The sequence below is a fragment of the Salvelinus sp. IW2-2015 genome, linkage group LG26, assembly GCF_002910315.2.
Source record: "Salvelinus sp. IW2-2015 linkage group LG26, ASM291031v2, whole genome shotgun sequence".
NCBI lineage: Eukaryota > Metazoa > Chordata > Actinopteri > Salmoniformes > Salmonidae > Salvelinus > Salvelinus sp. IW2-2015.
The window spans coordinates 27,028,666-27,051,782 of NC_036866.1; the positions used below are offsets into that span (position 1 = coordinate 27,028,666).

General features: G+C 42.5%; 1 protein-coding gene across 1 annotated transcript in view; it reads left to right on the forward strand.

The window, feature by feature from the left end:
- Positions 1-19,728, forward strand: part of LOC111952760 (semaphorin-3D-like) — a 63,917-nt gene extending 44,189 nt beyond the window's left edge. The window contains 6 exon segments of the mRNA XM_070435216.1: positions 74-162; positions 560-601; positions 3,087-3,244; positions 7,798-7,862; positions 7,994-8,133; positions 18,032-19,728. Coding sequence (XP_070291317.1) covers positions 74-162; positions 560-601; positions 3,087-3,244; positions 7,798-7,862; positions 7,994-8,133; positions 18,032-18,658 — 1,121 coding nt within the window. The 3' untranslated portion in view covers positions 18,659-19,728.
- The last annotated feature ends 3,389 nt before the right edge of the window (positions 19,729-23,117 follow it).

Here is a 23,117-nt window from a genome sequence, read left to right on the forward strand (position 1 = left end):
TGTGTGTGTGTGTGTGTGTGTGTGTGTGTGTGTGTGTGTGTGTGTGTGTGTGTGTGTGTGTGTGCGTGTTCAGATGCTGGGTCAGTGCTGAAGGTGGTGAGCATCACTCAGGAGAACTGGTCCACTGAGGAGGTGATTTTGGAGGAACTCCAGGTGTTCCAGGTTAGAAACACACTCAGGAAGTGAATTCTGTTCCCCGAAGCCTGTTTAAACCTGACGTGAACTTTTTGAAGACAAACACTGTAGTTGTTTCTCTCAAGGGGTTGTCAGCTCATCAAACAGCAGTGAAATATTAATGTCCTATTCTAAACACACAGCAGTAGATCTAGGGGTACAGAGAGGAGCGATGGTGTGTTCGTTTAGTATTACAGAGACAGAGTGAGTTCCTTTTCTCACATTGATTCACAGACTTATTGGTTGACCTCCCTAACATGAAGTCAGCTCTGTAGAAGGAAAGAGAGCTTGGTTCTTCCCAAGCAGAAGTCATTAGCTAACTGTTCTCTGTATTAAAGTATGACTTTGTGTGTGTAGTGGAGATAATGGTTACTTTCTCCTCCAGACTCCCACTCCAATCCTGAGTATGGAGATCTCTTCTAAACAGGTAAGAACACCCCTCTTCTCTATCCCTCCTTTCCATCTCCACCCCTCCCTAATTGTATCATATAGCTACAGTATAGTGCTTTTGRAAAGTATTCACAACCCTTGACTTTCCCCATTTTTYCCAGCCTTATTCTAAAATGTATTAAACTGTTTTTTTTCTCTCATCAATCTACACACAGTACACCATAATGACAAAGCAAAAACAGGTTTTTAGACATTTTTGCAAATGTATACATTTTTTAAAACTGAAATATGACATTTACATAAGTATTTACTTTGTTGAAGCGCCTCAACAAAGTCTTCTTGGGCGTCATATCCAAGTCTTCTTGGGTATGACGCTACAGGCTTGGCACACCTGTATTTGGGGCTCCCGAGTGGCGCAGTTGTCTAAGACACTGCATCTCAGTGCAAGAGGCGTCACTGCAGTACCTGGTTTGAATCCYGGCCGTGATTGGGAGTCCCATAAGGAGGCGCACAATTGGATCAGCGTCGTTCGGGTTTGGCCGGGGTAGGCCGTCATTGAGATTCTCCCATTCTTCTCTGCAGATCCTCTCAAGCTCTGTCAGGTTGGATGAGGAGCGTCACTGCACAGCTATTTTCAGGTCTCCCCAGAGATGTTCGATCGGATTCAAGTCCGGGCTCTGGCTCGGYCACTCAAGGATATTCAAAGACTTGTCCCAAAGCCACTCCTGCGTTGTCTTGGCTTTGTGCTTAGGGTCGTTATCCTGTTGGAAGGTGAACCTGTCTGGAAGGTGAACCTGTCCAGTCTGAGGTCATGAGCGCTCTGGAGCAGGTTTTCATCAAAGATCTCTCTGTACTTTGCTCCGTTCATCTTTCCCTTGATCCTGAACAGTTTCCCAGTCCCTGCTGCTGACAAACATCMCCACAGCATGATGCTGCCACCACCGTGCTTCAAGTAGGGATGGTGCCAGGTTTCCTTCAGAAGTGACACTTGGCATTCAGGCCAAATAGTTCAATTTTGGTTTCATCAGACCAGAGAATCTTGTTTCTCAGGGTCTGAGAGTCCTTTAGGCAAACTCCAAACGGGCTGTCATGTGCCTTTTACCTAGGAGTGTCTTCTGTCTGGCCAATCTAACATAAAGGCCTGATGAGTGGAGTGCTCCAGAGATGGGTGTCCTTCTGGAAGGTTCTCCCATCTCTGCAGAGGAACTCTGAAGCTCTGTCAGAGTGACCATCGGGTTCTTGGTCACCTCGCTGACCAAGGCCCTTCTCACCCGGTTGTTCATTTTGCCCGGGCGGCCAGCGCTAGGAAGGGTCTTGGTGGTTCCAACCTTCTTCCATTTAAGAATGATGGAGGCCACTGTGTTCTTGGGGACCTTCAATGCTGCAGACATTTTTGATATCTTCCCCAGTTCTGTGCCTCGACTCAATCCTGTCTAGGAGCTCTACAGACAATTCCTTCAACCGTATTGCTTRGGTTTTGCTCTGACATGCACTGCCAACTGTGGGACCTTATATAGACAGGTGTGTGCMTTTCCAAATCATGTCYAATCAGTTAAATTTACCACAGGTGGACTCCAATCCAATTATAGAAACAAATCAAAGGATGCTCAATGAAAACAGGATGCACCTGAGCTTAATTTTTGAGTCTCATAGTAAAGTGTCTGAATTCTAATGGAAATAAGTTATTTCTGTTTTAAATTTTTAATAAATTAGCAAAAAAATCTACAAACCTGTTTTTGCTTTGTCATTATGCTATATTGTGTGTAGATTGATGAGGATTATTATTTTATTTAATACATTTCAGAATTAGGCTGTTACCAACAAAATGTGGAAAAAGGGAATGGGTCTGAATACTTTTCGAATGCACTGTAAATCAGGCTCAATGCCATTAGCTGCATTTTCCAGAGCCACCTTCCCACTCGTTTTCCCTTCTATCCCCCTTCTCCCTCCCCCTCTCTTTTCCTCCCTCATTATCTGAGGGTACGGGATGTCAGCAGGCCCTTCAACCCCAATCACAGCCTCCCTTCATCTGCCACAGCATGTGTGTGTGTGTGCGTGTGTGTGTGTGTGGGGGGGGTTCATCCCCAGTGTTTTCCATGTTTCCGTTCAGAGTTTGTTTTGAAATCCCTGGTTCAGACGAGTCCCGACAGATCCATACAAAACATCTCTCTCTCTCTCTCTCTCTCTCTCTCTCTCTCTCTCTCTCGTGTTGTTGAAGGTTTTGTTGTTTAAACGAGGTTGACTTACAGTAATAATAATTGGAGGTTAGAACCCTGAGGATACTGTACTATATACCACTAGACATGTGGGTGTACTAAATCACATATGTGCACTCAAATGGACACACACACGCTTTCCAAAACTTAGATCAGAAAAACAGATCTCTTGTCCCACAATGAACCATAGTATAGTGTAAACAACAACATATACTGTAACAAGGTGTTTAGTTGATTAGTTGAAAAAGTGGGCTGGACTGTACCCTTCTCTGAGGTTGTTTGTTCTCTCCATCTCTGTCTCCATAGCAACAGCTATATGTGGGTTCGGGGGCGGGGCTAGCCCAGGTGTCACTGAGCAGGTGTCACCTGTATGGTCAGGTGTGTGCAGAGTGCTGCCTCGCCAGAGACCCCTACTGTGCCTGGGACGGACACACCTGCTCACGGTACATCTCTGCATCCAAGAGGTAGAGTATACACACACACACACACACAMAAMACACACACACACAMAMMCACACACACACACACACAAACACACACATCACATCACAGCTGGCCTGGTACATTGTCTGCTGCCTCCGTTTGGGATGGCTCAATATTTTGGACAAAAACAGCCGAATGTAACTAAGGCTGTTAGGAGGATGTCATGCCATTAGAGGAGTGGGTGAGTGACTGACTTTTTCCCCTCATATCGTTTTTCGCTGTCTATACACAGCTACAGATGCAGGTGTCATTTGGTTAACTAGAAAGAACTTCAACAATTGTTATCCAGTTATCATATTGATTGCGTTCGCACATTCACTCTGGCTATCTTCTCCGATTTCAGAGCACTCTCGTCTGATTGTTCCAGAGAACAGACTAACTGATGAATTTACGAACGCGCAGCACCCACTGAATATGACTGGCCAGTGACAGTAAACGTAGGCAACTTAAGTAATAGTTAGTCACGAATGCTCTAGATAACATGTAAACAGCCGGCCAGCTCTGCTGGGTTAGTAAAATGGTCAGAGTAAGGTGTTCTCTCATCTGTGTCTGGAAGTAGCTAGCTAGCAAGCTAGACAAATTTAACCAGTTAGCTTTGGGTGCTTGGTTGGGACAAGCATTCATTGTTGGCAGAAGAACGAGTAGGCTACAATTCCCCATCGTTTATTAGTGTAATTTTGATCGTCAACTAATTGAAAAAGTTTGAAAGGGTTTATCTAATGCTCTTTCGTTAGATTTTAGCTCATGGCTCGCAATAGTTGTTGATCTTTTTGTTGTTGATGTGCATACCTGACCAATAGGACTCCCAAGTGGTATTTACATATTTTCAGAAATCCATTCAGGTGTATTTTGTGGCATTAGACAAATGCGTTCTAATGATCTTATGTCGCGCTATTGCAACTGCATGTAAMCACACAGTCCAGTTCAAAGTGAATGATGGCAGGCCTATGTTGCAAATAAAGGCTTACTGTAGCTCTGCGTAGACTCTGGTCCTAGATGAGACAGATGTTTTTGTTAGGCCACTTTCCCACTCTATACTGCTATAAAATTTTCACAAATGCCATGGTATACGTAATTAAAGAATTTATGAAAATGTGAAAATGTCCATATCTAAGTCCTCCCTTGTCATAATTGTTTTAAAGTGATATATTCTTAATGTGGGTGTATATGAACAGATTTGTATAAGATTTCATGTTGCTAAATGCTGTCAGTTCCACTTTAAATATTTTGTCTTGCCCGTTCACCCTCTAAATGGTATGCATACACAATCCATGTCTCAATTGTCTCAAGGATTAAAAATCCTTCTTTAACCTGTCTCCTTCCCTTCATCTACACTGATTGAATTGGATTTAACAAGTGACATCAATAAGGCATCGTAGCTTTCACCTGGATTCACCTTGTTAGTCTATGTCATAGAAAGAGAAGGTGTTCTTAATGTTTTGTACACTCAGTGTACATACATCCACATTTCCCAGGTKTAGAAAATGTCCCATATTCTCTGTATATTAATATAACATTTTGTAGCCTGAAGAACAAATAAACTATATAGGAGCATATACAACAGCTGTGCCACATTGCTATTCTTTTCATCTAAGGTATCTGAACCATAGCAGGCCTCAGGATCAATAGATTACCTCTTCGTTATTCATGAAATGAGGTAAATTTGTCATTTACTCTGACATGTTCATCCTTCACTGTCAGATCAGGTATGTGAAGATGTCCACAAGCATGATTTAATGAACCTGAAGAAGAGAGAAAGTTTATATCCTACCTGACCTTGCCCTATTTTTCTCCCAATTCAGGGCTCTAGGGACTGTCATAGTGTTCAGATATTTTCTCTATTTTTTGTTTTGGTGGGCTTTTGTTTCTTCAGCGTTTCTCTGTGCCACATGGGTGTTCACCTACCTCTTTCACTCTCTCTTAGGGCAGAAGCATTGATGAGAAACTCTTTGATGCGCTAATGATTAATGTTACTGTTACTCTCCGTTGTCCTCTTTTTGTTTGTGTGTGTGTGTGTGCATCCAGGATAAATAGCCTAGTCAGACTATAGCAGTGTCCTAGTCAGACTATATAAACTCAGCAAAAAAAGAAATGTCCTCTCACTGTCAACTGCGTTTATTTTCAGCAAACTTAACATGTGTAATTATTTGTATTAACATRACAAGATTCATCAACTGAGACATAAACTGAACACGTTCCACAGACATGTGATGAACAGAAATTGAATAATGTGTCCCTGAACAAGGGGGGGTCAAAATCAAAAGTAACAGTCAGTATCTAGTGTGGCCAACAGCTGCATTAAGAACTGCAGTGCATCTCCTCCTTATGGACTGCACCAGATTTGCCAGTTCTTGCTGTGAGATGTTACCCCACTCTTCCACCAAGGCACCTGCAAGTTCCCGGGAACATTTCTGGGAAGAATGGCCCTAGCCCTCACCCTCCGATCCAACAGGTCCCGGACATGCTCATTGGGATTGAGATCCGGGCTCTTCGCTGGCCATGGCAGAACACTGACATTCCTGTCTTATAGTAAATCACGCACAGAACGAGCAGTATGGCTGGTGGCATTGTCATGCTGGAGGGTCATGTCAGGATGAGCCTGCAGGAAGGGTACCACATGAGGGTGGAAGATATCTTCCCTGTAACGCACAGCGTTGAGATTGCCTACAATGACAACAGGCTCAGTCCGATGATGCTGTGACACACCGCCCCAGACCATGACGGACCCTCCACCTCCAAATCGATACCGCTCCAGAGTACAGGCCTCGGTGTAACGCTCATTCCTTCGACGATAAACACGAATCCGACCATCACCCCTGGTGAGACAAAACCGCGACTCGTCAGTGAAGAGCAATTTTTGCCAGTCCCGTCTGGTCCAGCGACGGTGGGTTTGTGGCCATAGGCGATGTTGTTGCCGGTGTTGTCTGGTGAGGACTTGCCTTACAACAGGTCTACAAGCCCTCAGTCCAGCCTCTCAGCCTATTGCGGACAGTCTGAGAACTGATGGAGGGATTGTGCGTTCCTGGTGTAACTCAGACAGTTGTTGTTGCCATCCTGTACTTGTCCCGCAGGTGTGATGTTCGGATGTACCAATCATGTGCAGGTGTTGTTACATGTGGTTTGCCACTGCGAGGATGATCAGCTGTCTGTCCTGTCTACCTGTAGCGCTGTCTTAGGCGTCTCACAGTACGGACATGGCAATTTATTGCCCTGGCCACATCTGCAGTCCTCATGCCTCCTTGCAGCATGCCTAAGGCACGTTCACACAGATGAGCAGGGACCCTGGATATCTTTATTTTGGTGTTTTTCAGAGTCAGTAGAAAAGCCTCTTTAGTGTCCTAAGTTTTCATAACTGTGACCTTAATTGCCTACCGTGTATAAGCTATTAGTGTCTTAACGACCGTTCCACCGGTGCATGTTCATTAATTGTTTATGGTTCATTGAACAAGCATGGGAAACAGTGTTTAAACCCTTTACAATGAAGATCTGTGAAGTTATTGGGATTTTTACAATTTATCTTTGAAAGACAGGGTCCTGAAAAAGGGACATTTCTTTTTTGATGAGTTTAGTTTGGGGTCACACCATTGCATGATGTGAGAGTAAGGGTCATGCTATTGCATTGTGGGATAGTGGGAATCCTGGTTGGTGGTRCCTGTTGGGACTTTGAAAACTGATCTGAGGACGTAAAGGCAGCAGAATACAAAACTCTACACATTACCTAAATCTATGACGGATAGAGAGAGATGGTGAGAGAGGGGGAGGCATATAGCTGAAGTTTAAGCTCAATATATAGAATGTATGTGGTTGACTGTGTAAACATCCATAGATCCATCCATAGCTTTCARAGAGAGAGGCACTTGAATATCTGCCTTAGAGCGTTGGGCCGGTAACCGAAAGGTTGCTGGATCAAATCCCCGAGCTGACAACGTAGAAATCTGTCATTATGCCCCTGAGCAAGGCAGTTAACCCACTGATCCCCGGGCGCCAAAGACGTAGATGTCGATTAAGGCAGCCCCCCGTACCGCTCTGATTCAGAGGTGTTGGGTTAAATGCGGAAGACACATTTCAGTTGAAGGCATTCAGYATAACTGACTAGGTATCCCCCTTTCCCTATTGTATTCAGTGTGTTATCCATATGTGGCTGTCAGCATGTTGGGTTCAGTGTGTTGTCCATATCTGGTTGTTGTCAGTATGTTCAGTATGTTAGACATATTTAACAGGGTTATCAGGACAGACAGAGCAGCTTAAATCCTAGCCTGAAGTAGCTCCTGTTACCTGTAATACGAACTCAGGACACACATACACGCACACGCCACAGGAACCATTTTATGTGTGCGTTTGAAAGAGTAAAATGTTGCCCCTGGTTTTGCTATAAGCTAACTACTATGAACTCACCTCACACTGAATAATGTATGTATGGAGCCAAACATTGCCTTGACAGCAGGACGTGACCTTATTACCTTTATTGACCTTTCACCCCTGACCCTGTGGCGTGTGTGTGTGTGTGTTTTATGTATGCGTTTTGGGTTGTCAGGAGAGCTAGGAGACAAGACATTAAACATGGAGACCCATCCAGCCAGTGTTGGGACACAGATGACAGTAAGTGATAAAACAAGACTTAAATGCTTCCCTGACCTGATACAGTACCTTCTCGTGTGTGTGCGTGTGCATGCGTGTTGCTCAGACCATCACCATATTAACACTACATGGATTCATTTTTGTGTCCTCAGCTCTGCGTGGAGGCAGGGTGGAGGAGAGGATAATGTTTGGGGTGGAGAATAACTCGACCTTCCTGGAGTGTCTCCCCAAATCACAACAGGCCACCATACGCTGGTTCATACACAGACCTGGAGCTGAACACAGAGAGGAGGTGAGACAGCACTCACACAAGCACACACACAAGCACTCACACACACATGCACACACACAGGGATTCAAACTTTTCTGCAATATTCACCATTTTGATCTCAAAATAGACTATCCACATGAATCGTGTACACAGTAAATGTTGCAGCGACAAATCAAAAACACTTAAAGAGTTCATTTTAACGCTACCTCAGATAACATATGGTCCTACTCTACAGAGTGTAAAAATTACTCTGATTATAGTGTTACATTTTGAGTGTTAATGTAATACTTCATAGTTAAAATAAATAACACTGCTTTACATTTGCCAGTGTTACTCAAATTTAACACTATGGTGTAATTAACCCGCAGTGTTATTTATATTCAACACTAGTGTTAATCTAGAGTTAACTCCTATTAGTGTTATGCAAAAACACTGTTACAGTGAGTGATTCTGGCTGTTTTAACACTATATGGTGTAAAGCCTATTTTGCATATTTCCCATTGTGCCTTTTCTTTTCGAGTCAATTGTARRGTTACCACTMATGACTGTACTTGTTAGTGACAGAGACATGGTTGTTGAAATGGTCTCCATTTTAAAGGTCTGTGGCTTTCACCAAATGATTACCTAGGCAAATGTTATCATATCTTATTTTACTTTATGTTGTTGGCCTAGTTTTACCCTAACAGTGGTGTTAGGAACATCCTGGTTTATACGAATAACAGGCCACATCAGGCCTGCAAATCATATGATACTGTCTGACAAAGTGTAATTCCTTTTGGAATCCAGCCWGAGTTACGATATCCAACTGTTAGAATTTTTATTCACCCCTCTACCTGCATTCAGAATGACTACCATTATTAGGAACTCAGGTTAAGTAGACAACCTAAACAATTTAAACCAGAACAACCATTTCAGTAACTGGTGCAAGACATGTCTCTAACTGATAGGATTTGTTTAGAAAAATATATGTTATTTATCTTTGTGTAGCATAAGATTAATCATTCAATCAATGTACATGCAAAAACACAGATATTACCCCCCCCCCCCCAAGAAAAAAAAAGACCTGCAAAGCAAGCTGGGAAATATGGTAATGATGGGTGTAGTTTTGATGAGACTGTTTTACTCTCCAAAGTGTAAAACAATAACTCTGGTTATTAACACGAAAACTGGGGTTATTTTACAACACTGAGTGTTAATCTCACTCTAACAGTGTGAATTTAACTCCTGAAACAACACTAGACATTTTAGATTAAAAAAATCAACACTTGCCAATTTGCTGTTTAGATTCGAAGCTTCATATCGAAATCATTGGCTGAGCGTCTGGACTGAGCACCGAAGGTTAAATATATGTACTTATTAGAAAAGTAGTGAAATTGCACATTCTCATAATTCATGAAAAGAATGCATCAGTGATTTGTATTTCCTGCAACTTTCTAAAGAATAACATCTGTTTCTSTGCTGCTGTGTGTTGTAGTGTAGCCAATTAGCATGCCTAAACAGTCATTTCTAAAGGCTTTCCCAATAAACTTTCCAAGTGAAATGTTGATTACAATGTAGGCCTACCTGGCAGAATGATATCATAATGATTTGTATCAATTGGGTGGGTATTTGTTAAGCAAAGTCTCCCGTCACATTAAACACCACTACAAGAACCCCTACAGAAACACAGCTAACGAAACACAATGGTCTCTTGTTGGTGTGCAATTTAATTAAAAGCAAGTACCCCCCCCTTTTAATTTATTTWATTTTCCCCAGACCTCAAAAGTGGTCTCCTGATGTGGAAAGTGGTCTCCTGATGTGGTTGAAGCATTGTTGTGGACATAGAACTTCCAATTGTGTTGATTTTCTATTTTCAAAAGTGTSATTTTGAGAGTGAAAACCTGAAAAAAAGATTTTATAGTATCCTCCCCCTGAGCACAGACATCAATTCAACGTCTATTCCACGTTGGTACAACCTAATTTTKTTGAAATTACATGGAAACAACGTTGATTTAGTGTGTGCCCAGTGGGCTATGTATTTATGTCTGGGGAGACTGAGATTTTCATTACATGTCATGATAAACCTTGAACACAGACCAAAGAGMCCAACTCTCTCTGGAACTATTTTATCTGTCTATTGTGGTTTGGAAAGTTAGGAGTATTGAGATTAATCAAATGTGTATTATGTTCTTATTCTCTGAAAATAGGCACATTTTTTCTTGCACTTCACACCGTGCTTCTGTGCGGAAATGTTTTCTCGCCTCTTTTGGGTCCTCACCCGTTTGCCTCTCTGCATACACACACAGCATGTAGAGAGGGGTCAGGTCAGGACAGAAGTAAATCTTGTGTTATCAGAGGCTTACAGTACTGGCAGTACTACAGAGGTTCGTTGTAAGTCATCATGTCCCATGGATGAAAAACAGACATTTTATCTGCTCTAACTGTTACATCATGTGCCCTTACATGACAGCAAAACAACACAACCAACCAAAACAACCTGGAGGGGTGCTTCGATGTTCTAGATCAGCAATCTTTGCAAGAAAATAATAATAATTTTTATAATAATAATTTTATAACTCATGTCATGCAATTTTCGACATTCTRCYATAGGGTGGAGAGAAATGTTTTTAAGCAAATTTCCTGCAATTCTACACATTTTGCCCTGACTTATGCCATGTTCATATTTTAGCCATTTAGCAGACACTCTTATCCAGAGTGACTTACAGCAGCAATAGAGTACCACAGTATGAGTCATAATACCCATAAAACCTACTGGTCAAACAGGGAAATGGTTCCAATCGTTTCTTTTTCCACCATTCATTTTTCCCATGGGGGATTTTAGAAACACTTCAAATAAGGGCTGTGTTTTCGTGTAGGCTTACCCTGGCGTTATGTTTTAATAACTGTGTAAATGTCTCTAGGACAAGGTGACTTTGATCATTATATTAGCCTGTATTTACCCACCAAAAATGAAATGCTAATTCGCTGCTAATGTGGCTATCATAAAGAACTACGATTGTCATGATGATCTGGACGAGACTGTTGAATCGAGGCAAAGGTAAGAATCTTTGGATTAACTATCTAATGTTAGCTAAATGTAGTAATAAATAAATTGGGAACATTTCTTTAAATGGACAATTCTGTCAACTGTCTGGTGCATGTTTTAAATTGACAAAACCTGTTAGCAAAGGTGTCAGTTAGAGATGACGTCCTGGAACTTGGAGAGATTTTTAGTTTTGTGTGATGTCTACTTTGATTCTAATTAGCATTTTAGAATCTGAGAGTAAATAGAGCTGAATATATTGATACAAGTCCATTTGTCCGAGTGAGATTTACATGGTTATCAAAATGTCATGCCAGGGTAAGCCTACAAGAAACACAGCACTTATTTTAAAAGTTCCTAAAATCTCCCATGGAGAAAATTAATGGTGGAGAAACAATTGKAACCGTTGCCCTGTTTGACCGCTAGGTTTTATGACACCTCTGCTGTGGGGCTCTACTAGGGTTAACTGTCTCGCTCAAAGGCACACCGGCAGATTTTGCACTTAGTCGGCTCCGGGATTTATGAATTTCAGAAAATTACAGAAAATACACACATCAAAATATAAATAGAAAAAATATTTGAAGTGTGTGTAACAGAGTGCACTGAGATCGCTGTTGTCTTCAGACCGGAAGCGGAGCTCGTTTCTAACTCTAGCAGTATGATTGGTTGACTTTGAACTGCYAGAATTACTGTAGGAAGAGAAGGATGAGAGGAAGAGGTCAGAAGMAGGGTACACTCTTAGAACAAAGGGTTCCWAAAGGGTTCTTTGTGGAAGGATATGATTCTACCAAGAACCGGGTTCTTTGTAAGGCAAAGGGTTCTAACTAGATCCTTTAACATCCTAAGAACCGGTTTTGGAAWAAAGGATTCTTTGATGATTCTTTAGAAGGCAAGAWTTATTCATTAAAAGGCAAGGGTTCTACATAGAACCATATATAATATTTCCCAGCATGCTCTATTGCAKGGATATTATCAGAATTGTTTGTTTTACTGTAATATCTGTGTTTTTACATTAATTGGTTGATTAATTTTATGCTACACAAAGATAAATAACATTCAGTTTTCTAAACTTATCCAATCTGTTAGTTATTAGATTTATTGCCCCCCCCCACTGAGATGGTTGTTCCAGTGTAGATGATTGRGGCAGTTTCAGTAGTCAGTCTTCCCTAGCCTGGCAGTATGCTGGTTGTGGGTGATTAACAATGCCTTTTGTTGGCTATCCTAACTCTGTCCTTACTCCAATAGGAATTACACATCACTTTGCAAGCCACCATATTGTGACTTACAGGCCTGATGTGGCCTGTAAACCAGGAGATTCCTAACAACCCTGTGTTAGGGTATAACTAGGCACTAGAAGAAAGGCCTTATATACAGTGCATTTGGAAAGTATTCAGACCYATTAACTTTTTCCACATTTTGTTATGTTATACCCTTATTCTAAAATGTATTAAAGTAGAAGCTCAAGTACATCCTGTTTCCATTTATCATCCTTGAGGTGTGTTTGCAACTTGACTGGAGTCCACCTGTGGTAAATTCATCTGTAATCGCTGCCAAATTATTATAAATTAGAAAAAATATCTAAAAACCTGTTTTTGCTTGATGAGGAAATTTAATAATTTAATACATTTTAGAATAAGGCTGTAACGTAACGTAACAAAACATGGAAAAAGTCAAGGGGTCTGAATACTTTCCCAATGAACTGTAGGTAATGTATTGTCATAATTACATCTTAAAGCCTGATAAGGCTGGAAAAATCTCCGTAAAGTGTTCTAGGAAGAACCCCCCAACAATAATAGGATTCTTGATAGAACCCTTCATAGAGGGTTTTAGGCAGAACCCTTCATAGAGGGTTCTAGGTAGAACCATATAAAGGTTCTTTGAAGAACACTACATAGAGGGTTCTATTTAAAGGGTTCTACCCAGCACCAAAAAGGGTTTCCCTGTAGGGACAAACTGATGAACCCTGTATGGTTCAACTTAGCACCTTTTTTTCTAAGATTGTAGTATCAGTGGTGTAAAGTACTTCCGTAAAAATACTTCAMACTACTACTTAAGTTGTTTTTTGGGGTATCTGTACTTTACTTTACTATTCATATTTTGTTTTTACTTTTACTTTTGCCCCCACTACATTCCTAAAGAAAATAATGTACTTTTTACTCCATACATTTTCCCTGACACSCAAAAGTACTCGTTACAATTAATAAATAAAAAACAATATATTTGTGCCGTTTGGATTGCCTTATAGAAGTAATTTGAAATTATTTATMCTTTTACTTTTGATACTTAAGTATAGTTTAAACCAAATACTTTTAGACTTTTGCTCAAGTAGTATTTTACTGGATGACTTTCACTTTTACTTGAGTCATTTTCTATGAATGYATCTTTACTTTTACTTAAGTATGACAATTTGGTACTTTTTCCACCACTGTGTAGTATGTAACAGTATATGCATCAGGTCTTCTCCTTGTTTGATGTTTGATGAGTAAACTTGTCTAAGTCCTACACATTCAACTGTCAACTCTCTTCTCTGTAGAGCAGAGAGCCGATGACCAGRGGTCAAACACTAGTGACTTCAAGATGGAGAGGAGTGATAATGATAGTTGTGCAGAAACACAGCCCATACAAATATCCATATTTTTCTCTCTCTTTCTCATGCTCTTCTCCTCTTCCTTCTGCCACCTCATCTCTTCTCTTCTCTCCCTGAACTCACTGATCATTATGAGGAAATAGAACCTTCAGATACCCTTTCTCTGCTAGACAGGTGGTGATTGACTGAGACCAGACACTGGAAGAGCAAGAGAGAGCAAGAAACAGAAAGAGAGATGGAGATAGAGGAAAGGGTTTTATTTGTATTTTACATGGAAGAGGATATATTTGAGGAGGCGTGAAGAAAAGAGAGAGAGAGAAACAGAAAGAGAGAGAGATGGCGAGATACATGTGTTTGTGTTAGAGTAGTGGGTCTGGGAGGTGAGGAATCGAGAGAGGGAYAGGGAGAGGGTGGGGGTGTTTTGGTAAGGAAAGGGGAGCAGAGCAACTCATTGAAGTTGAAACTCATCTCCTTAACCAGATGACAGAGACTGGCCTAATCAACACCTTCAGTTATTACACCATCTCCTTGTCCCTTCTACCTCCCCTATCGTTCTCTTCTCATCACCCCTCTCCCCTCGCCTTCCTCCTCCATCCTCTCTTCTCCCCTTGTTTTACTTCTCCTCATGTCCCCTCTTTTCCCTGTCACCTCAACATTTTACCCCAGACCTTCCCCGCTTTCTTTATTGGCCATGTGTGATGTGAGTGTGTATSATTGTGAGTGTGTTTATGTGTGCCTCTACAGGGGACACCATAACCCTGTCCTCCCCAGGCAGGGCCATGGGTTTGTGGGTTAGCAACACAATGGGAAGGAGGTTGAAAGATTGGATACAGGAGTACTCTCGCTGGAATATTTTGACCATGACTATGTTGAATAGTGTGTGGTACAGATGCTATTTAACATAATTGTCTTTCTAATCCAAACAAAGGAGAAGTCCCACAGATAAGAACATTCACCCTAACCGCTGTCCACACACACACTACTGGTGGAATAACCTTTAGAGAAGCTTTTCTTCAACCTTTATTATATACTGTACAGGAATTTAAAAAGTTAGGAGCACCAAATGAAATTTAGGAGCACAAGAAAATATATATTTTTGAATTGCTTGAGATACAGCTTATAATGGGCCTAGGGTATATTCATTCTAGCTACTTTTRAAGCACATGTTGTGCCCTAGAAACAAATTTGCAACACTGTTAGTTTATTATAAAAGCTAAGATGTTGACACAAATACCTGTTATTGAAATTAGTCATTTGTGGAATATTAGGTTTCTGCATTGTGTAAAAGCACACTTTTCCTATTGAGACGCATTACATTGAAAATTGTCTTTTTAAAAATGTCAGATTTGTGATGACGACATGCAAGAGGCCTATTATTCATTCATTGCTATGAACATTGATCTCCTGAGTAAGCTATCCCCTTTCCTTACTTTCTGTGCCCCCAAATGTTTGGAAGAATTACCAGGTTGTCAGCTAGCTAGCCAATGAGGTAACATGAGTGTGTAAACAAATGGTTAACGACACGCAAGTCGTTTTAGAACGACCCACGACATGTTTTATGAATGTGGGTGTGTTCACATATGCAGTACCTGTCAAAGGTTTGGACACACCTACTCAATCCAGGGTTTTTCTTTATTTKTACTATTTTCTACATTGTAGAATAATAGTGAAGACATCAAAACTATGAAATAACAAATATGGAATCATGTAGTAACCAAAAGAGTGTTAAACAAATCTAAATATATTGTATAKTTGAGATTCTTCAAAGTAGCCACCCTTTGCCTTGATGACAGCTTTGCACAATCTTGCCATTCTCTCAACCAGCTTATGAGGTGGGCTGCATTTCAATGAACACGTGTGCCTTGTTAAATGTTAATTTGCGTTTGATGCGTTTGAGCCAATCAGTTRTGTTGTGACAAGGTAGGGGTGATATACAGAAGATAGCCATATATGGTAAAAGACCCTAGTCCACATTATGGCAAGAACAGCTCAAATAAGCAAAGAGAAACGACAGTCCATCATGAGGACCGCCACAGGAAAGGAAGACMCAGAGTTACCTCTGCTGCAGAGGATAAGTTCMTTAGAAATACCAGCCTTGAAATTGCAGCCCAAATAAATGATTCACAGAGTTCAAGTAACAGACACATCTCAACATCAACTGTTCAGAGGAGACTGTGTGAATCAGGGCTTCGTGGTCGAATTGCTGCAAARAAAMCACTACTAAAAAAGTAAGGGAACCGCACTGAGTTCACAATAATTGCCGTTTAATACGTTTAATGCAATCTGCTATAGAAAAATAAAATGTTGCACCAGTAATATGGGTCAGATCTTTTGACCTGGTTGGGCTACAAGCAAGCCATTTATGCTCCAGTTGTGGTGCAACCATGACGCTATTGAATTTGCACTTGCTTTTTTCTCTAGGGTACTCAGAAACAACGGTACAGCAAAGCCTTATCATTAGAACTATTATAGTGTTTTCCTAGTCGCGCAGTGCTCCTAAACTGAAACTCCTGGTCGCACAGCAAAATATTTTGCCACCTATCCAAATTGGTCGCACTTTAGATCCTGATACTGTATTTTGTTTGTTTGTGTGTGTGTGTGTGTGGTGTGTGTGGTGTGTGTGTGTGTGTGTGTGTGTGTGTGTGTGTGTGTGTGTGTGTGTGTGTGTGTGTGTGTGTGTGTGTGTGTGTGTGTGTGTGTGTGTTGTGTGTGTGTGGGTGCGTGCGTGTGCGTGGTCTTACAGCTGGACTTAATATAGGAGCGGGTGTTGTCTGTTTTATTTCAACATTTCACTCTCCAGCCTTTCCTTTCCTCCCATCACACTTCTCTCTCTTTTCCGTTCCTTCCTTCTGTCCTCCAACTCATTCCGTATGTCTACCTCTCCTCAATCCCTTCCTCCCTTTTCAAATCTTCACCCTCCGTTTCTTCAGTTTCTTCCCCCCACCCCACCTATCACTATCTCTCCCTCTCCCTCTCTCTCTTCTTCTTCTCTTTCCATCATTTCCAATCCAGACCGTCTGTGACAGGAAGTACCTTGGACCAGCTGGTCAGAACACCTGCATATCAGTAWCTGTTAATTCACTGTGTTTCATGTCCCCCATATCCGCTGAACACATCCCCTTGTAAAACTCAGCTATAAAACCTAAGAGCTGGTGTCTCCAAACRGTTGACTCAAACAAAACATACTCAGAATAAATGCAGAATCATGTGAAACACACAGTACAGTACATTCCACTCTACTCTCTACAAACTACAGTCAGATTCCGCCTGTAAAGTATATATCTATAATAGCACAGTGCTAAACACTAGAACCTCTATATGGGACACCATGTCCAGACTCCAATCATATCCCAGCTGTACGGTCTGCTGCCTCTGGCTCAACTACACATCATCAACATCAACACGCACACACAGATCACACACACTAGCTGGCCAGAATGATCTCTTCCTCTTCACCGCTGGCAGGGGGGAGGTATGCTTTGAAACGTTCCCGCTTGCTCCCTCTCTCTCTCACATACACACACAGCCCAGCTGTGTTGTTTTAGGCMGTGTCACCTGATGAATCACAGGGGATGTTTGTGGGCATGGAGGGAAGACCATTATCACTCTGCTACACTAGCACCACTGACCGTGACACACACACCTCTGACCCCATCAGTCGACAAGCACCGCACCCAAACCTTTAATGTGCATCCTGTTTCAAGGGCCATTACCATGCTTAACACACCTTGAGTGCAAATTAGCTGTGTGCGTGAGTGAGGCATTGGTGTGTGTGTGACATGTTGTTGAAGGGTTACAGTCTGGTGTTGATGGGTCTGGTTTTCCCTGTTAGACCTGAGTGTTCGTTCACCCAGATATAAGATACGATAATTAGGTGCTCACATTTGTCCTATTTCACACGTACAAGTGAATTGGATTTTCTTTTCTTTGCATATCCCACTCCTCCTGAGRGTGGGKTCAGAGCCAGGGATCCACCATTATTGACGGCGACCTTGGACCAATTAGGGTTAGGTGGCTTGCTCAAGAGCACATCGGMAGATTTTTCACCTAGTCAACTCAGGGATTTGMACCAGTAACCTTTCTGTTACTGGTCCAATGCTCCTAGTCGTTAGGCTACCTGATGCTCATATCAAACATTCCACATGTTTCATTATCAATGTTGTCCTGCGTATCTCCCTGTATTTTCTTGGTTGAGTTAGGCTAAAAGTCTGTCCAATGTTTCATTCCTATTATATGGTTGTCTTTATAGAGTACTACAGTATATGACTGCTTATAGCAAGTGTACTCTCTCATCTCACCCCCTCTCCTAGGTGAGGCCAGATGACAGAGTGGTCTTTACAGACCGTGGTTTTCTCATCCGCTCTCTCCATCCTGCCGACGCTGGCGTGTATGTGTGTGTGGCACAGGAACACACACACTTCACACACACTCTGCTCCGCCTTACACTTCGTCTCATTCCCTACGGGAATCTGGATGGGCGGACCAAGCCCAGCGAGGACCCCAGCGTCGAAGTTCGCCCCGGGGCTGAGTCTCGTCAGCGCTATAAGGATTATCTGCGTGTGATGAGTTCTCCCATTGGCTCGCTGGAGGACTACTGTGATTCGCTGTGGCAGGAAAAGAGGCCGGCCAATAGGAGAGGGGGGAGAGGGCAGGGGGCGGGGTTAGGGGCAGGAAAATGGAAACACATCCAGGAGCTGAAGAAAAGCAGGAACAGACGACACCATGGAGAGAGGGGTGCAGAGAGGGATAAAGAGAAGCATGGCGAGAGAGGTGCAGAGAGGGATAAAGAGAAGTATGGCGAGAGGGGTGCAGAGAGGGATAAAGAGAAGCATGGCGAGAGGGGTGCAGAGAGGGATAAAGAGAAGCATGGCGAGAGAGGTGCAGAGAGGGATAAAGAGAAGCATGGCGAGAGGGTAGGGCAGTGGAGGAGTGGATGAAGTGGTGAGGGTACCAACGAGGAGGAGTTGCTACTGAAACAGCAGTAGCGAAAAGTGTAATCAGTCAAAATATTAGGGGAGACCATCAATGTTTATAGGTGTAAGACGGGACAATAGGGAAGATGATCATGTTTAGTTGAGGAACAGTTATAACGGCATGGGAACAGGGATCCTGCAGTTGATAATATGGACCACGGTAGACTCTTCTTACAGAGGTATAATCTTCTTTCTTACCAGTCAAACACTCATAGGGCTCACGTAGGCCTGGATTCTCAAACTACACTACCCATGATCCCTATGGCTGTGTCTCAATAGTGTCTCAGTGCCTTTACTGACGTATCAAAGAAACCTTATTTAAGAAGGGCTGCAGCTAATGTCAAAAGTTATTTTAAATTCCAGCGAAAGTTTAGAACTTGTCTGCCGAATTTGTGACTTTGGAGAGTGTTTAGAATCATTATGTTTTGATCGTAGTACACGTTAACGCCGTAGTTGTACATTTAAGGGGAACATCACTGCAATCACTATGCCTTAGTTGTCAAACTGATATTGGCTACACTTGCTACAAACAACTTTGTTTTGACAATTTTAACTACCGCCTTTGCAAGCTAACAAGCATTAACTAACTAAGCTGGCTTTCGGTGGGTGGGTAGGTTTGTTCAAAGTCTAAGTTCACAGCGAGAGTGTGACATGACCTTGACATTAGCTGCATCCCTTCTAGCCATAACTCTATTTTAGCCGTATGAGACGTGCCCAGAGCTCAGTGTGTTGTGTCTTAATCAGATRCATTCATGTTGAATGACTGTAAATACTTCTATAACATGTACAGGTGAAACTGCATGCTCTAGTTAAGCTTAGATAGGACCTATTCTACTGCTACTATGATAATCACATATTATGTCTAGAAGGAACAAAGAATCATATTTTTGTACAAAGTGAATGTTTCTCTTTTTGTAGGTAGATTTATTTTGGTAGAGTCTGAAAGTTATGTAAATAAACTCTTGTCTTATAATTTCTCACGGATGAGTATGGGGAAGAGAGAGAGAGAATGAGAGAGAGAAATGACAAATGCACCGTAAGTTGTTTTTTTTACTGCAGTGAACTTTGTTTAGCTCAGTTGGTCCAGTCCTGATATAGTAACAGCAGCTGTACACACACACACACACACACTGATCACACACCGCACACACACACACACACACAAACTGATCACACACCACACACACTGATTACACACACTAGCTGGCCTTAATGCTTGGGCCAGAATGATCTATTCCTCTTCAAAGCATGTCAGGATGATTCAGTCCCAGCTGGTCATAGATGCTGAACAAGGAGAACTGTGTGTGTGTGTGTGTGTGTGTGTGTGTGTGTGTGTGTGTGTGTGTGTGTGTGTGTGTGTGTGTGTGTTGTGTGTGTGTGTGTGTGTGTGTGTGTGTGTGTGTGTGTGTGTGTGTGTGTGTGTGTGTCCATGGGAGATAAAGCTGATGAACAGGAGAGGTTGGTATGTCAGTATTGGGCTGATTGGACAGACTGTAACAGTATAAATCCCAAGGTGTTTTTGGTTTGAAAAGTTCTTGTGTACTCTTAGAAAAAAAGTGCTAAGTAGAACCACAACAGGGTACTTCAGTTTGTCCCCATAGGTGAACCCTTTTTGGTGCTGGGTAGAACCCTTTAGATGATGAAACGTGGCTGGGTCTTTCAACATGACAATGATCCAAACACACCGCCCGGGCAACGAAGGACTGGCTTCGTAAGAAGCATTTCAAGGTCCTGGAGTGGCCTAGCCAGTCTCCAGATCTCAACCCCATAGAAAATCTTGGAGGGAGTTGAAAGTCTGTGTTGCCCAGCAACAGCCCCAAAACATCACTGCTCTAGAGGAGATCTGCATGGAGGAATGGGCCAAAATACCAGCAACAGTGTGTGAAAACCTTGTGAAGACTTACAGAAAACGTTTGACCTCTGTCATTGCCAAAGGCATATAAAAAGTATTGAGATAAACTTTTGTTATTGACCAAATACTATTTTCCACCATAATTTGCAAATAAATTCATTAAATATCCTACAATGTGATTTTCTGGATTTTTTTCTCATTTTGTCTGTCATAGTTGAAGTGTACCTATGATGAAAATTACAGGCCTCTCTCATCTTTTTAAGTGGGAGAACTTGCACAATTGGTTTCTGACTAAATACTTTTTTGCCCACTGTACATGGCCCCATCCATCCTCCCCTCAATACGGTGCAGTCGTCCTGTCCCCTTTGCAGAAAAGCATCCCAAAGATTGATGTTTCCACCTCCATGCTTCATGGTTGGGATGGTGTTCTTGGGGTTGTACTCATCCTTTCTTCCTCCAAACACGGCGAGTGGAGTTTAGACCAAAAAGCTCTATTTTTGTCTCGTCAGACCACATGACCTTCTCCCATTCCTCCTCTGGATCATCCAGATGGTCATTGGCAAACTTCAGATGGGCCTGGACATGCGCTGGCTTGAGCAGAGGGACCTTGCGTGCACTGCAAGTTTTAATCCATGACGGCGTAGTGTGTTACTCATGATTTTCTTTGAGACTGGTCCCAGCTCTCTCAGGTCATTGACCAGGTCCTGCCGTGTAGTTCTGGGCTGATCCCTCACCTTCCTCATGATCATTGATGCCCCACGAGTTGAGATCTTGCATGGAGCCCCAGACCGAGGGTGATTGACCGTCATCTTGAACTTCTTCATTTTCTAATAATTGCGCCAACAGTTGTTTCCTTCTCACCAAGCTGCTTGCCTATTGTCCTGTAGCCCATCCCAGCCTTGTGCAGGTCTACAATTCTATCCCTTATGTCCTTACACAGCTCTCTGGTCTTGGCCATTGTGGAGAGGTTGGAGTCTGTTTGATTGAGTGTGTGGACAGGTGTCTTTTATACAGGTAATGAGTTCAAACAGGTGCAGTTAATACAGGTAATGAGTGGATAACAGGAGGGCTTCTTAAAGAAAAACGAACAGGTCTGTGAGAGCCGGAATTCTTACTGGTTGGTAGGTGATCAAATACTTATGTCATGCAATAACATGCTAATTCATTACTTAAAAATCATACAATGTGATTTTCTGGATTTTCCATCTCTCACAGTTGAAGTGTACCTATGATAAAAAATTACAGACCTCTACATGCTTTGTAAGTAGGAAAACCTGCAAAATCGGCAGTGTATCAAATACTTGTTCTCCCCACTGTATCTATATAAGGTCCCACATTTGACAGTGCATGTCAGAGCAAAATCCAAGCCATGAGGTCAAAGGAATTGTCCATAGAGCTCTGAAACAGGATTGTGTCGAGGCACAGATCTGGGGAAGGGTACCAAAAAATGTCTGCAGCATTAGAAGTCCCCAGGAACACAGTGTCCTCCATCATTCTTAAATGGAAGAAATTTGGAACCACGGAGACTCTTCCTAGAGCTGGCAGAACCGTCAAGAAGGACAACCATCTCCGCAGCACTTCACCAATCTGACCTTTCTGGTAGAGTGGCCAGACGGAAGCCACTCCTCAGTAAAATGCACATGACAGCCAGCTTGGAGTTTGCCAAAAGGCACCAAAAGACTCTCAGATCACTTGACCCCTCTGACGTCAAAAACTTCAGACCGGAATCCCTTCTTTCTTTTCTTTTYTGCAGTAGTCCAGACGGGAGATGACAAGTTCCTGAATTAGGACCTGTGCCACTTCCTGTGTGAGGTAGGGTCATACTCTACATTGTCTAGTGTCACGCCAAGGTTCTTTGCACTCTGGGAGGGGGACATTATGGAGGTTTTGGAATGCGCAGGCCTTCCCTAGGAGGAAGAGCAGCTCTGTCTTGTCAACGTTGAGCTTGAGGTAGTGGGCCGACATCCAAGCTGAGATATCTRCCAGGCATGCAGAGACGCGTGTCACCACCTGGGTGTCAAAAGGGGGGAAGGAGAAAAGTGGTTGAGTGTCATCCACATAGCAATGATAGGAGAGACCATGTGAGTATATAACGGAGTGGAGTGACTTGATTTATAAAGATAAGATGAGAGGGCCTAGAACCGATCCCTGGGGGACACCAGTAGTGAGAGTACGTGGTGCAGACACAGATCCTCTCCACGTCACCTGGTAGGTGTGGGATGCCAGGTAGGATGCAATCCAAGAGTGTGCAGAGCCTGTGACGCCCAGCCCTGAGAGGCAGGAGAGGAGGATCTGATGGTTCACAGTGTCGAAGKCAGCGGATAGATCTAGGAGGATGAGAACAGAGGAGAGCCTCCATGACACAGAGAAGAGCAGTCTCGGTTGAGTAACCCATCTTGAAGCCTGACTGGTTAGGGTCAAGAAGATATTTTAAATTTGTATTTTATTTAACCTTTATTTAACTCTGAGAGATAGTGAGAGAGGTGGTCAGAGACAGCATGCTCAACTTGTTTTGGAAAGAAAAGAAAAAAGGAATACCGGTCTGAAGTTTTTGACGTCAGAGGGTCGAGT